Raw genomic sequence first — 16,589 nt, forward strand, 5'->3', positions numbered from 1 at the left:
TGTAAATAGTGCTGCAATGAACATTTTGGTACATGACTCTTTTTGAATTATGGTTTTCTCAGGGTATATGTCCAGTAGTGGGATTGCTGTGTCGTATGCTAGTTCTATTTTTAGGTTTTTGAGGAAACTCCATACTGTTCTGTATAGTGGTTGTATCAGTTTACATTCCCACCAACAGTGCAAGAGGGTTCCCTTTTCTCCACACTTCTCCAGCATTTATTGTTTGTAGATTTTTTTGATGATGGCCATTCTGACTGGTATGAGGTGATAGCTCATTGTAGTTTTGATTTGCATTTCTCTAATGATTAGTGATGTTGAGCATCCTTTCATGTGTTTGTTAGGAATCTGTATACCTTCTTTGGAGAAATGTCTATTTAGGTCTTCTGCCCATTTTTGGATTGGGTTGTTTGTTTTTTTGATATTGAGCTGCATGAGCTACTTGTAAATTTTGGAGATTAATCCTTTGTCAGTTGCTTTATTTGCAAATATTTTCTCCCATTCTGAGGGTTGTCTTTTCATCTTGTTTACGGTTTCCTTTGCTGTGCAAAAGTTTTTAAGTTTCATTAGGTCCCATTTGTTTATTTTTGTTTTTATTTCCATTTCTCTAGGAGGTGTGTCAAAAAGTATCTTATTGTGATTTATGTCATAGTGTGTTCTGCCTATGTTTTCCTCGTAGAGTTTTATAGTGTCTGGCCTTACATCTAGGTCTTTTATCCATTTTGAGTTTATTTTTGTGTATGGTGTTAGGGAGTGTTCTAATTTCATACTTTTACATGTAGCTGTCCAATTTTCCCAGAACCACTTATTGAAGAGGCTGTCTTTTCTCCATTGTATATTCTTGCCTCCTTTATAAAAGATAAGGTGACCATATGTGCATGGGTTTATCTCTGGGCTTTCTATCCTGTTCCATTGATCTATATTTCTGTCTTTGTGCCAGTACCATGCTGTGTTGATTACTGTAGCTTTGTAGTATAGTCTGATGTCAGGGAGCCTGATTCTTCAAGCTCCGTTTTTCTTTCTCAAGATTGCTTTGGCTATTCAGGGTCTTTTGTATTTCCATAAAAATTGTGAAATTTTTTGTTCTAGTTCTGTGAAAAATGCCATTAGTAGTTTGATAAGGATTGCATTGAATCTGTACATTGCTCTGGGTAGTACAATCATTTTTACAATGTTGATTCTTCCAATCCAAGAACATAGTATATCTCTCCATCTCTTTGTATCATCTTTAATTTCTTTCATCAGTGTCTTATAGTTTTCTGCATACAGGTCATTTGTCTCCTTAGGTAGGTTTATTCCTAGGTATTTTATTCTTTTTGTTGCAGTGATATATGGAAGTGTTTCCTTAATTTCTCTTTCAGATTTTTTTTATCGTTAGTGTTTAGGAATTCACGGGATTTCTGTGCATTAATTTTGTATCCTGCTACTCTACCAAATTCATTGATTAGCTCTAGCAGTTTTCTGGTAGCATTTTTAGGATTCTCTATGTATAGTATCATGTCATCTGCAAACAGTGACAGTTTTACTTCTTTTCTGATTTGGATTCCTTTTATTTCCTTTTCTTCTCTGATTGCTGTGGCTAAAACTTCTGAAACTATGCTGAGCAATTAGTGGCAAGAGTGGGCAACCTTGTCTTGTTCCTGATCTTAGAGGAAATGGTTTCAGTTTTTCACCATTGAGAATGATGTTGGCTGTGGGTTTGTCATATATGACCTTTATTATGTTGAGGTAAGTTCCCTCTATGCCTACTTTCTGGAGGGTTTTTATCATAAATGGGTGTTGAGTTTTGTTGAAAGCTTTTTTCTATATCTGTTGAGATTATCACATGGTTTTTATCCTTCAGTTTGTTAATATGGTGTATCACATTGATTGATTTGCATATATTGAAGAATCCTTGCATTCCTGGAATAAACCCCACTTGATCATGGTGTATGATCCTCTTAATGTGCTGTTGGATTTTGTTTGCTAGTATTTTGTTGAGGATTTTTGCATCTACGTTCATCAGAGATATTGGCCTGTAGTTTTCTTTCTTTGTGACATCTTTGGTTTTGGTGTCAGGGTGATAGTGGCCTCGTAGAATGAGCTTGGGAGTGTTCCTCCCTCTGCTATATTTTGAAAGAGTTTGAGAAGGATAGGTGTTAGCTCTTCTCTAAATGTTTGAAAGAATTTGCCTGTGAAGCCATCTGGTCCTGGGCTTTTGTTGTTGGAAGATTTTTAATCACAGTGTCAATTTCAGTGCTTGTGATTGGTCTGTTTATATTTTCTATTTCTTCCTGGTTCAGTCTCGGAAGGTTGTGCTTTTCTAAGAATTTTTTCATTTTTTCCAGGTTGTCCATTTTATTGGCGTATAGTTGCTTGTAGTAATCTCTCATGATCCTTTGTATTTCTGCAGTGTCAGTTGTTACTTCTCCTTTTCCATTTCTAATTCTGTTGATTTGAGTCTTCTCCGTTATTTTCTTGATGAGTCTGGCTAATGGTGTATCAATTTTGTTTATCTTCTCAAAGAAACAGCCTTTAATTTTATTGATCTTTGCTATCATTTCCTTCATTTCTTTTTCATTTATTTCTGATCTGATCTTTATGATTTCTTTCCTTCTGCTAACTTTGGGGTTATTTTATTCTTCTTTCTCTAATTGCTTTAGGTGTAAGGTTACGTTGTTTATTTGTGATGTTTCTTGTTTTTTGAGGTAGGATTGTATTGCTATAAACTTCCCTCATAGAACTGCTTTTGCTGCATCCCATAGGTTTTGGGTCATCGTGTTTTCATTGTCATTTGTTTCTAGGTATTCTTTCATTTCCTCTTTGACTTATTCAGTGATCTCTTGGTTATGTAGTTGCATATTGTTTAGCCTCCACGTGTTTGTATTTTTTACAGTTTTTTTTCCCTGTAATTAATATCTAGTCTCATAAGGTTGTGGTCGGAAAAGATTCTTGATACAATTTCAATTTTCTTAAATTTACCAAGGCTTGATCTGTGACCTAAGATATGGTCTGTCCTGGAGAATGTTCTATGAGCACTTGAGAAGAAAGTGTATTCTGTTGTTTTAGGATGGAATGTCCTATAAATATCAATTAAGTCCATCTTGCTTAATGTGTCATTTAAAGCTTGTTTTCCCTTATGTATTTTCATTGTGGATGATCAGTCCATTGGTGAAAGTGGGGTCCCCTACGATGACTGTGTTACTGTCGATTTCCCCTTTTATGGCTGTTAGCATTTGCCTTATGTATTGAGGTGCTCCTATGTTGGGTGCATAAATATTTACAATTGTTATGTCTTCTTGGATTGATCCGTTGATCATTATGTAGTGTCCTTCTTTGTCTCTTGTAACAGTCTTTATTTTAAAGTCTATTTTGTCTGATATGAGAATTGCTACTCCAGCTTTTTTCTGATTTCCATTTGCATTGAATATCTTTTTCCATCCCCTCACTTTCAGTCTGTATGTGTCTCTAGGTCTGAAGTGGGTCTCTTGTAGACAGCAAATATATGGGTCTTGTTTTTGTATCCATTCAGCCAATCTGTGTCTTTTTGTGGGAGCATTCAGTCCATTTACATTTAAGGTAATTATCGATATGTATGTTCCTATTCCCATTTTCTTAATTGTTTTGGGTTTGTTTTTGTAGGTCCTTTTCTTCTCTTGTGTTTCCCACTTAGAGAAGTTCCTTTAGCATTTGTTGTAGAGCTGGCTTGGTGGTGCCGAATTCTCTTAACTTTTGCTTATCTGTAAAGGTTTTAGTTTCTCCATCGAGTCTGAATGAGATCCTTGCTGGGTAGAGTAATCTTGGTTGTAGCTTTTTCCCTTTCATCATTTTAAATAACTCCCTTCTGGCTTGCAGAGTTTCTGCTGAAAAATCAGCTGTTAACCTTGTGGGGATTCCCTTGTATGTTATTTGTTGCTTTTCCCTTTCTGCTTTTAATATTTTTTCTTTGTATTTAATTTTTGATAGTTTGATTAATACGTGTCTCAGCGTGTTTCTCATTGGGTTTATCCTGTATGGTACTCTCTGTGATTCCTAGACTTGTTTGACTACTTCCTTTCCCATATGAGGGAAGTTTTTGACTATAATCTCTTCAAATATTTTCTGAGACCCTTTCTTTTTCTCTTCTTCTGAGACCCCTATAATTCCAGTGTTGGTGCATTTAATGTTGCCCCAGAGGTCTCTGAGACTGTCCTCAATTCTTTTCATTCTTTTTTCTTTATTCTGCTCCCTGGTAGTTATTTCCATCATTTTATCTTCCAGCTCACTTACGCATTCTTCTGCCTCAGTTATTCTGTTATTGATTCCTTCTAGAGTAGTTTTAATTTCACTAATTGTGTTGATCATCACTGTTTGTTTGCTCTTTAGTCCTTCTAGATCCTTGTTAAATGTTTCTTGTATTTTCTTCATTCTGTTTCTGAGATTTTTTATCATCTTTACTATCATTCTGAATTCTTTTTCAGGTAGGTTACCTATTTTGTCTTCATTTATTTGGTCTTGTAGGTTTTTACCTTGCTCCTTCAATTGTAACATATTTTATTGTCATTTCTTTTTTTTTTTTTTTAATGGGTGGTGCTGTAGTCCTGTCTTACTGGTTGTTTGGCCTGAGACGTGCAGCACTGGAGTTTGCAGGCAGTTGAATAGAGCTGGGTCCTGGTGCTGACATGCGGACCTCCAGGAGGCCTCACTCTGATTGATATTCCATGGGGTCTGACGTTCTCTGTTAGTCTAGCAGTTTGGACTCGGAGCTTCCACCGCAGGAGCTCGGGCCCAACCTCCAGCCTGGGAACCAAGATTCCGCAAGCTTGGCACGTGGTGAAGACCATGGTGAAGACCGCGTATGACACCAGCCAGGCTGATTTCTTCACCTGTCGAAACTACTACCGGATCAGTGATGGGCACTGGTCTTTACCACCTTGATGACAAGGACCACACTTGTGAAAGGATGTCGCTCAAAAACGGACCCGGAGGAGAAGAAATGGCAGCTCTCACTGGGTTCACTCTTGGTGTTGTACATTCTAATGGGTTTAGATAAATGTGTAATAATATGTATCCATCACTATGGTATCATAGAGTATTTTCACGACCCTAAAAATCACCTAAAAAATGTGCTCTGCCTTTTCATCTCTTCCTCCCCCTGAATCCCTGGCAGCTACCAATCTTTTTACTGTCTCCGTAGTTTCACCTTTTTCAGAAAGTCGTTTAGTTGGAATCAAACAATATATACCCTTGTCAGATTGGCTTCTTTCACTTAGTAATATGCATTTAAGCTTCTTTTCATGGCTTGACAGCTCATTTCTTTTTAGTGCTGAATAATATTCCATTGTCTGGAGGATCACAGTCTGTTTGTCTCTTCACCCACTGAAGGATATCTCGGTTGCTTCCATGTTTGGCAGTTGTGAATAAAACTGCTCTAAACATCCAGGTGCAAGTTTTTCCTTGATTCTTTTTTTTTCAGTTTTAATATTTTTTATTGAAGTATAGTTGATTTACCATGTCACATTAATTTCTGCTGTACAGCAAAGTGATTCAGTTATACATATATATACATTCTTTTTAAAAATATTCTCTTCCATTATGGTTTATCATAGGATATTGACTGTAGTTCTCTGTGCTGTACAGTAGGTCCTTGTTGTTTATCCATTCCACATATAAAGGCTTACATCTGCGAACCCCATTCTCCCGCTCCATCCCTTCCCCAGCCCCTTGGCAACCACCAGTCTATTTTCTGTCCGTGATTCTGTTTCTGTTTCATAGATAGGTTCATTTGTGTTGTATTTTAGATTCTGCATGTAAGTGATATCATATAATATTTGTCTTTCTCTAACTTACTTCACTTAATATCATAATCCTTAGTTGCATCCATGTTGCTGTAAATGGCATTATTTCACTCTTTTTTATGGCTGAGTAGTATTCCAGTGTGTGTGTGTGTGTGTGTGTGTGTGTGTGTGTGTGTGTGTGTGTGTGTGTGTTTGTAGATATTCTTTATCCATTCCTCTGTCAATGGACATTTAGGTTGTTTCCATGTCTTGGCTATTGTGAATATTGCTGCTATGAACATAGGGGTGCATGTATCTTTTTGAATTATAGTTTCCTCTGGATATATGCCCAGGAGTGGGATTGCTGGATCATATGGTGATTCTGTTTTTAGTTTTCTGAGGAATCTCCATACTGTTTTCCACAGTGGCCAGGGTGCAGGTTTTTGTATGCCCCAAAGTGTTTGATTCCGCAGGTAAGTACCAAGTAGCGCAATGGCTGGATCACACCTCATAGGACGTCGTTAGGATTCGTGTAAGCAATGGCCCTAGCGTAGCACCTGGCACTCGGTGAATGGTTCTCAGAGTTCGTCTTGCCCCTACTGTGTATGAGGCCCAGGGCAAGCGAACAAATGGAGATTCCCATAGCATATACCTAAATAGGTAAGGTTCTGAAACTTTACAGCCTTGTCCGTGGCCAGGCTCACGTTTCTAGCCAGATCACCTGAGCTGGAGGCTGCAGGAGCGGCGCTCACCCCTGCAGCCTACAAGCCCGAGCAGAGCCGTGTACCTGCTAGGCAGGGTGGGGCACCAGCTGGGCCCAGGACCAGCTCCTGGATGGTGACTGAGTCTGCCTGAACCCCTCATGGGACTGGCCGGGTTAAGCTTTCCAGGGAGTTGGGGCAGCGAGATTCTTCATGCCTCTCTTTTCCAACTCAGATGCCTCGGAGACCCTACTTCCTGAGCAGAGAGGCGGGAGGGAACAGTTATCTGGGGAGCCCAGCCTCTGAGGTACCTGCTTTGGGTGATTTAGGGCCACCTGGAAAATAGACCAGTGCCTCTTTGTCTGGCTTCCCAAGGGAGGCCACCACCACCTGCCCCACCACAGATTTGGCCCTGTGAGGGTCAGGGGTGGGAGGAAAAGCCCAGTTCAGCACACACGTCCCTATTGCATAATTCTCATTAGCTCAAACTATTCCAGAATTCTCCCCCAAAGCTTCCTTTTAAGACCAAAAAGAAAAAAGCAAATGTCTTTGTGTTTTGGTATTTGTGATGTGCAAGACCTCTGTTGCCTGGCTCTAAGGATGGCCTGGCCCATTGCGATGACAAAATGAGACTTCATTCTGCAGGCATGGGCAACTGCAGAAATATTTTGAGCTGAGAAGTCACACGAGAAAGCAGAACCCTTTGGACCCAGAGTACAATTGGGTGGGAGCAAAGGCATATCCAGTCTAATGCCAGAAAGCAATGTGTGTTTTGGAGGTCTCCCTGGCGCAGGATGTGCCACCAGTCCTCTCCCTTGGCCCTTCCTGTCCACCGTCCCATCCTCTGGCAATCTTAAAACAGGTCTGTGAGAGCTGGCTTAAGATTTCTTTACTGTTGAAAAATAATTTCCATTTGGTTCTTTTTTTAAAAGTTATAATTATGAATCTCCCCTGGGTTATCTAGGGAAAAAAAAATTGTGTGGAGAAAATGACCTTTCAAGAAATAGTCACCGGGCTTCCCTGGTGGCGCAGTGGTGGGGAATCCGCCTGCCGATGCAGGGCACGCGGGTTCGTGCCCCGGTCCGGGAAGATTCCACATGCCGCGGAGCGGCTGCGCCCGTGAGCCATGGCCGCTGAGCCTGCGCGTCCGGAGCCTGTGCTCCGCAACGGGAGAGGGCACAACAGTGAGAGGCCCACGTACCGAAAAAAAAAAAAAAAGAAATAGTCACCACTGGGATATGGTCATCCACATTTGAAAACGTAGATTTTACTGAAGTCCTTTGGGGTCATTGAGTTGTGTCAAGGGTTCAACTTGTTTTTCTTTCTGACTCATAATTTAAAAACATAATTTAAACCAAAACAACAAATCCATACCGAGGTTTAAAACAGAAGGATATCCTGCTTCAAGGTTTCAGAGTCCATGTAAAGCAAAGTCACCGAATCTGTTTTTAAACTGAGTTTCCTCTTTCCTGGGGTCTTTTATAAATAAATGGAAGTAAAGGTCCATTTTCTTCCTTCTACTCCCTTTTTCCTTTTTCTTGGTGACCCTTTATTATTCCTACCAGCCTATAGCTTCTCATCATTGTGGTCGCTTCTTCTGACCCAAGATTGCTTTATTTCTCATAAAGAAAAGAGCTTTTCTCTGTTGGGTAGGGATTACTCTGAGCTAACCAGTACTCCTCTTAGAGACTGGGTGGTGTGGAATACCAATCACAATAGAGCAATAAATCATTGTCATTACACAGAAGGCCATTTTGTCCTTGAATAAAGTCTCATCCTGCTTGCAAAGTTACACACCAAATTCGGGAAATACAAAATGTATGTGTTCTTTCAAATGACCTAAATTGTACATGCTAACATATACATATTTTTTTCTGGGTTAAAATGCTAGTTTGGCTTTAAAATGTATCATTTACTAATCATGAAATGAAAGACTGATATTAACATAACTTACTAATTCATATTTTCATAATTTTCATGTTCAGAATTCACATGGATTTTCACATTTAGATTTTTCAAAGTACCGAGAAGGCTCTTTGATAACTGAGATAATAAAACACTAGTAATAAGAAGAAAGAAACATAGTTTGGGTGGGAATCATTCAGACATCACAGAGGAGGTTCTGTATTCTTTCAGTCTTCCCATCTTGCAAGTTACTCAAGTCAGTTTCATTTGTGCCCCTTTCAATTGAGCTTTACAGATATTTTCTCATGTGTTTGTTTATAGTTTTTATTTTTTCTCTGTCTCTATTGGGCAGTAAGCTCCTTCCGTCTCCTGGACAGCTGCAGAAAGAACTTAAAGCAAGAGAAACCAAGTGCTGCCTGAGAACACTTAGTGTCTCCCATGGGTAGAGGAAGAAGTATTAAAACTATAGCAAACACATGTACACAGATGCTTCAGTGTAGCTCAGCAAACACTGGATGCCACAATGTGCCAGCCACTGGGGGTGCAGTTAGGATGCAAATAAAGCTGTTTGTGCTGAAGTCCTCATGCCATTGGCAATTGCTGCATTCACAGAAAATTCCCGTTGGACGTGGTCTATTGACATGCAGACATGCATAGAGCGTTATAGGGACACATCACATCCAGGGGACTCCTGGAAAGCTTCCTAGAAGAGATGACGCCTGAACTGAGTCTTGAAGGAAGAGTAGGAATTAGTCCTGTGAAGAAAGATGGGGAGGTGTGACGGGAGCAACCACGAGCTAAGACATGGAGGAGGAAGCAGTACGTTGTGTGCCGGGAAGTCTAGGGTCTCATGCAGCACAGTGATGCGTGTCCCTCAGTGATGAGTGATGATGTGTCACCACTAAGTTGTCCCTAATAATATTTATCATAATTTGCAAATATTGACTTCTCCTGTAAGTTGGTGTGAAACCTTAGTCAAGGTTCTGTTATTGACAAGTAGTGTAAATCTATTTTAAATTACCTTAAGCTGAGGTGGTGGATTAAAGGAAAGAATTGGGGTATCTCATGATCCCCAAGGCAAAAATGGAGCCAGGCCCGGGAAAATTTTCAGGAAACCAGCCATCCATTCTCTCTCTTTTTTTTTTTTTTTTGTGGTACGTGGGCCTCTCACTGTTGTGGCCTCTACCGTTGCGGAGCACAGGCTCCGGACACGCAGGCTCAGCGGCCATGGCTCACGGGCCCAGCCGCTCCGCGGCATGTGGGATCTTCCCGGACCGGGGCACGAACCCACGTCCCCTGCATCGGCAGGCGGACTCTCAACATCTGTGCCACCAGGGAAGCCCCATCCTCATGTTCTACTACAGATCTTCTGCTGCCATCTTGTAAAGCAATTTCAAGGTTAACTCTTTACTGACTATAAACGGCTCCAACAGAGTACAGACAAGAGCTGATAAGGACAAAAGTGGATCTGAGCATCATCTCCAGGTGGCTTCTGTCTGTTGAGGAGAAAGATGAAAACAGCAGAGTGGAATGATGCTTATTATACCCATGAAATGGTCTACTTTAAAGATTCAGACATCATAGCTTGGGAACTGGGGAGAGGTCACTGAGAAACCCCAAAGGACCATACAACTGAGCTTGTTTTTAATCAAGACTGTAGCCATGATGCAAAGTGGCAACAGAAGGCCATGAGTCCTTCTTAACCACAGGCCTCATGGGTGGCTGTCAGCCTCAGAAACCATAACCTCAGAGCACGAGGCATTCACATAGCAGTCGTGTGCTCAGTGAACTGAACGAAGAATCGTCACAAAGTCAGTGTTAGGAAACTCAGGTAGATGTGCAAGTTTCTTAGACTAAAAGTAGATGATGAGAAGACAAGGCTTACTTTAGGAACTGCTTATTACACGCCAGGCACTTTTCTAAGTGCTGAATTCGTATTAATTCATTTACTCTTCCCAGTAATCCTAGGAGGTGGGAACTATTGACATACTCTTTTTATAGACAGGGACAGTGGAGCACTGAGAGGTTAAGTAGCTTCCTCAAGGTCATACAACTAAGAGAAGGTGGGGCTGGGACTGGAACCCAGGAAGTCTGGTCCCCAGGGGACCTGGGGACACCGGCTGCCTGTTCACCAGTCACCATGTTCCTTTCTCACAATTCACCCACATAGGTTGTAAGAATGAGTTTCTAAACAAAAATGATCCCAGAAACAAATGGATATTTAAATGAACAAGAACTGAAAAGAAGGCAAGTCCATTTCAAAGGAAGAAAATATTGACATGAGGGTTTTCAAACTTTTTGGCCGCCATCATCTTACCTTGAACCCAGTTAATATAACAGCGATAAGAGGAGCTGCTCTGGGTGAAGCGAGGGACAGGCACACAAGCCACCAGCTCTGACTGCCCTGTGACCTCTACTTTGACCCCAGGCTGCTTAAAGGACTCGGGGACCCACACCCTACATCAACAGCTGGTTAAAAAGAAAGCACTGGAACTGATTCACCTGTCCTTGTTATCTGACTTGGTATCAATGTTAGAGTTTTTGAAAAATTTTTCAACAGTTTGCAACATTTTCATTAGAAGCTCTCCGGTTTCATCATTAAAGCTTCTTATAATGAACTGTTTTGGTTTGGGGTTTGCCCCTCTATCCATTTGATATAGTACTGACTACCTTACTGAGCACAGGAGAAGAGCTGAGAGGGAGGATGAGGCTAAAAAGAAGAGGGAAAAAGCGAAGTTAAGGCATCTGTGGGGGCGGAGCATGTTGAGAAAGCCTTTGCGTGTATAGATTCTGAATGAAGCATGTTGCTCTGACTTTGGAAATGAATGGCCGAGAGAGTGGTTCTTTTGTTTATTTGCTTTCTTTACTTTTCCCCTTCCGGTTCCTCAAAAGGAATTCAGGATATTTATTCTTCCTCGGTTATGTTTTTTCCTAAGCATTATCTAAACAGTCCGCATTCTCTTGTTTGAGTAGTCACCATACCTGCTGAGCTTTTTTTTGCACCTGGAGATCAGGTCACCTAAACTAGAAATTTCCAATATATTTCTTTCTGAGGATGCCTGAACTATACGTCAGAGACTTCCTTTGCTGTTTAAATAAATCCACACAACAGCTACCAATATTTCTTTCAAGATGTAGATTTCTCCTAGCCATTTCAGCTTATATATTTTACTACATTAGTATAACCAGGACCCAATTTCTTCTCCATGTTACTCTCAGAGATGTACTGTTACTTCTACCTTCTAGGAATATTGTGGAGGACGGGGGGTGATTAACACAAGAATAATGTCAATTCAGGCAATTCTAGAATTGAACTGGATTCCTTCACTTACTAGTAGTACCTCTTTGGGCAAGTTACTCAGACTCTTGCTGCGTCCAGTTCCTTGTTTGTAAATTGGGGATTAAATAATACCTATTCTGAGCTCTACTGAACCTTAGCAAAATAGATACATTCACCCATATACAGACCTTTCTAGCATATAGAAAAAAAGACAAAGAGTCACCCAACTCATATGAGGCTTGTATAACTGGGTTTAAAAATCCACAAAGGTAGCAAAAGAAAGGAAAATTGTAGGTCATTCTTACTTACGAAGATCAGATGAACAATCCCAAAGAAAATAGTTTCAAATCAAAACCAGTGGTGTAAAAAAAAAAAAAAAATCAATCCTAGGAATATAAGGATGTTTTTGAACCACTAGAAAAATGTTATAGTTAAACACAGTGAATTGAATGCATTCAGTTAACTCCTTTTTTTCCTGAAACCCCAGCGAAACGACAGTAAAGAAATAAACAAGATATACATATACCCACAAGGACGAGAGGAAAGGGAGAAGACCTCAGTGGGCAAGAGATGTCAGTGTTGTTTTTTAGGTGATAAAACTGATTAAGGAAGGGCATTGACTCAGCAAAATAGAGAAACTGAAAATCTAAATGTCTATGGAGGCTGATTTCAAAGAGTAGAGAGGAGTCATCAGACCACAGGATTCCTGAAAGGCTTACTAGTTTGTCACCAGGTTCTTAGAAGGTGGAGTGAGGAATGGTCTGGATGCAGCAAGGCAATGGGAAGCATATGAATGGAGAAGTTGGACCTCTAATTGCCCTTCTCCATCCCAGACATATTTTCCAGAGTCATTAAACCAGGGAGCTCCAGACTCCAGTGTACTAGGGAGGATTGAGGGGTGATTGTTTCCAGGGAGGGAGGGAAGGAAGAAAGAAAGGGAGGGCGGGAGGGAGGAAAGGGAAGAAATCAGTCACAGCTAGCATCTACTGAGTGCTTACCATATGCCAGGCTCTGTTCTAAATGTTCTGTGTGTATTAATTCATTTGAGCTTCTTAACAACCCACCAGATAGGAGAATAAATGTGCAAAAGTAGCCAAGACAATTTTTTAGAAGAACAAAAAATTGGGACTTGCTCTACCAGACACTAAAACATACTAAAAAGCTATAATAATTTAACAGTATGGTTTTGATGCTGAAATAGACATTTTTGGTTAATGAAACAGAAGTATATAGAAATTGATCCTTGCATATTAGAATGAAGGATATGATAAAAATGACATTTCAAACCAGTAGGGAAAAAAATAAACAATTCAATAAATGGTATTAGGACAATTGACCATATACACACTTGGAAGATATAAATTCCAGATGAATTAAGGGCAAATCTAATATTAAAAATATGTTATAAGCTTGGACTAAGTGAGGCCTTCTGAAATAAGACTTGCTTGAAAACACACTAAATGTGTGACTTAGAGCATTGTATTCAGCTTTCTGATGTGTTGTGTTTTTGTTTCTGAATAGAGATGATAATAGTAGAATTATTGTGAAATTTACTCAGATCTAGCAGAGTATAAGTCTCATTTTTTTACATCAAACTTTGTGGTTTAGCTGTTCCATCCAATTCTGCATACCTCAGTCCTCTGGAGACACTGAAATTTTACTTTTCTTGCTGCTATTACCATGTGTGAGTGTAATACACAGAAATTCTCCCTATATTAACTCCTCTTATCTCAGCACCTCTAGAAGTGACAAGAAAATTTTCTCCTTTGACATTTTTGACAAGTTCTCAACCTGCTGACATGACTGCGTGTGAATATATGATTACATACGCCTGTACAAAAACAGGAAAGATCAGCGAATTCTGGTTAGCCTTTGATTTTCTCCTTTTAAGATCAGTTCCCATAAGAAGAAAATTATTGGTTTTATCTAACTTATGGGCCACTTCAACCATTGTCTCCACTCCTTTGCAGTAAGGAATGAATGCTTTCAAAGTGGAAGTAAGAACGTTTTAAGGTCTTTTTTTTTTTTTTCTCTTGAGCAGTAAGGTAAAAAAATAAAAGGCTGCTTCATTGGTAAAACTGTTATATTGGTTGGTTGGCTTTTTTTTGTTTCCCTTTCCGGATGACCAGTGCTATGACAAAGTAACTCTAGGTCTAGACTCTCAGTTGCAAGTGACAGAATCCAATTCAAACCAACCCAAGGGAAAATTTCTTTAAGGGAATGAATTGGCTTAAGTAGCTGGAAAGTTCAAGGTTGGTTATAGCTTCGGGCATAGCTGATTTATAGAGGTAAGGCCTGGCTCCACCTGAACCAAATGGAATGAACTCTCCCGGGAAAGAAGCAGGACCTTCTTGCCAGAATAAGGGAGAAAAGCAGTGAACTAGCCAAAGCAACAGCTGTCCGCAGCAGTAACTGGAGATGTTTCCTGGTTCAGCACAGTGTACGTCTGGTCCCTCTATTGGTGTCTTCTCACTTAGGTTATTGTTTGGATGAAGGGACTGCAACATCGCAGCAGTCTTGCTTGGTCATGAAACCAGTTGCCTGTAGGATATCTGCTTCGGTTCCTTTAATGCCTCTTTGCAAGGAGGCCAGAAAACAAGCTGCCTGCTCTCTCTTTCCCATTCTGCCCCCATGTTATTCTATTGTGATATTTATACTAAGGAACAATCCATATTTTGTTCATTGTGTGTGTGTGTGTGTGTGTGTGTGTGTGTGTGTGTGTGTGGTTTGATTGGGACAGGATAATGTCCTGTATATAAATATTGTGAAAAGGAATGCTCATAACCCCTAATAGGATTTGAGTGAAAAGTCTTTTTTTTAATTGTAGTATAGTTGATTTACAATGTTGTGTTAGTTTCTGGTGTACGGCAGTGATTCAGATATATATATTCTTTTTCAGATTCTTTTCCATTATATGTTATTACAAGGTACTGTGATAACATCTTCTGAATGGGGTTCTGGGTCTTATATTCCTGGAACTGCAGTAAGTTCCTAAGGCTTCATCATCCACGTCTGAAGGTCTGACTGTAATAGTTCTTGAGCCTTGGCCTGTTAGAACTGCCCTCAACACCAGATGAGGGATTAGACCAGCGCTGGTAGGGAGTAGAGGGGGTCTCTAACCTCTCTGGGAGCCAGTCTAATTGTTCCCCACTGCAGGGCTGTAACTGAGGCCCGTTGGCACAGCTGACAAATGCTAGGCCCCTCCTGGGGCTCCCGTAGCCACCCCCTCACCCCAGGGAAGTCCAGGAGCATGACTGTCTCCTCCAGTTCCATCTGTCTCAGAATAGCTGCAGGCACCTTCCATGGTTTTTTTGTCCCAAAATTAGGTTTGCTTGTCCTCTCTCTACTCCTTCCATGCCCTCTCCACACAGACTCGCCCACCAGCCATTAGAGTGCTTTGTCTCAAGCACAGTGGCAGGAGAGTGGCTCTTGGTAACCATAGGCAACCACGAATCTGTACCAGCTATTTGTGCTATATTTGTAAGGCGCAGTCTCGCCACTGGCCGGGTAGACAGGGAAACGTGCTTTAAAGGTTTTCTTGTACAGTAAAATGTTGTCTCCCCTTTTTCTTTTAGAATGACCAGTCCATGGGCGAGATGCAGATAATTGGAGGTGATGATCTCTCAACACTGGCTGGAAAGGTTCGTTCATGTAACTATGCTCTGTGTACACTGAGGCATTGAGGTTGCGGGGAAATCAGTGACCTTCATTTCAGGTCAGCACTGTAGTCCATTTTAGGCACTCTCCCAGGTTTGCTAATTCATGCAAATGGATGTGTGAATCCTTTTAATGATTTCTTCTTTTATAAAACACTCCTTCTATCATGCTTCCAAGACCTGATGCGAACTGAATCTTTCGTCTCCAAGCTTCCTTGCATTTTGTTTCAGACAACCTCACATTACAAAACCCCTTAGCATTCCTTCTTCTCTTTCCCTTTCTTTTCCTACTCACCCTTTCAGGTACCTTCTGAAAGGGAAGACTTTTCCTTTATTTGCCTGCTTTTCTCCTCTCATCTGTGCCTCAGCACCTAAGCACTTCAGTAAGACGTTAAAACAGGTTTGTTGAAATGTTTAAAATTTAGGCAGGGAATAAAAAAAGGATATCTGGAGATTTTTTTCATTCTTCAGCACTTTGCCTTTTTTCCCCCCATTAAAAAGAATGTAGCCCAGGAGATTATGAGGCAGACACCTCCGATGTTAATTTGGAGTTCCAAACCTGCCAGTGCTTAATGATAAAGTGAAAAACTGTTTGGATTCTGACATAAATCCACGCATTTGGGAAGGAAGAGTTGTTTCATCAAGCAGATGGTCTTTGTGCAAATGTGATCTGAAATGCAAGTTTTGCCGTGAACGAAAGCGACACAGAATTTGGTTTTGTTCACCTCCGCTGACGTATCTTGTATTCATTATCCCTGAGCAACTTCAGCTTTCTAAGTAAAACGGATCAGTCTATTATACAAGCTTAATCTCTCATATTTGCGGCTGTTATTGTTTTGCAATGCCCACATGGGGAAAGAAAGAGCAGCCACATTTCATTTTAAAGAAAGGTATAATGACACTAGGAACACTGCAGAGCCACAAGGACAAACTACAGAACCGCTTACTTCCCTCTCCTCGGAAGATAGCATAGCATCTGAGTGTTAAATTGCTATCTAGTAGGAAATCGTGCCCCGCAGAAGTTGGAATTAACTTGTTGGTGTTAATGTATGTATCACATGGCCACCATTTGATGTTACTACATCAGTGCATAAAATATTATTTGATATTTGAGTATTTTATCCTAGAAAGATAAAATACTCAAAGCAATTTCCAGAAATTCATAACTTGTAACAACCCTGGAATGGTCTTTAAATGATAAGTCATTTTAGTACTTTGTTGTATGACACTGCCTTGTAAGTTTATTACACAAGAGAATTATCGTACCTTGTGCATTTACCATGGAAGATGTCAATGTGGCAACTCTAAGAATCCC

General features: G+C 40.4%; 1 protein-coding gene across 7 annotated transcripts in view; it reads left to right on the top strand.

Annotated features, from left to right (window-relative positions):
• The window catches only part of PRTFDC1 (phosphoribosyl transferase domain containing 1), a 101,897-nt gene that overhangs the window by 68,556 nt on the left and 16,752 nt on the right, over positions 1-16,589 (top strand). For all 7 annotated transcript variants that reach the window (XM_033407889.2, XM_033407892.2, XM_004280958.2 and 4 more), the window contains one exon: positions 15,194-15,259. In XM_033407889.2, coding sequence (XP_033263780.1) covers positions 15,194-15,259 — 66 coding nt within the window. The remainder of the gene's footprint in view (positions 1-15,193; positions 15,260-16,589) is intronic.

The sequence above is a fragment of the Orcinus orca genome, chromosome 2 (assembly GCF_937001465.1).
Source record: "Orcinus orca chromosome 2, mOrcOrc1.1, whole genome shotgun sequence".
Lineage (NCBI taxonomy): Eukaryota > Metazoa > Chordata > Mammalia > Artiodactyla > Delphinidae > Orcinus > Orcinus orca.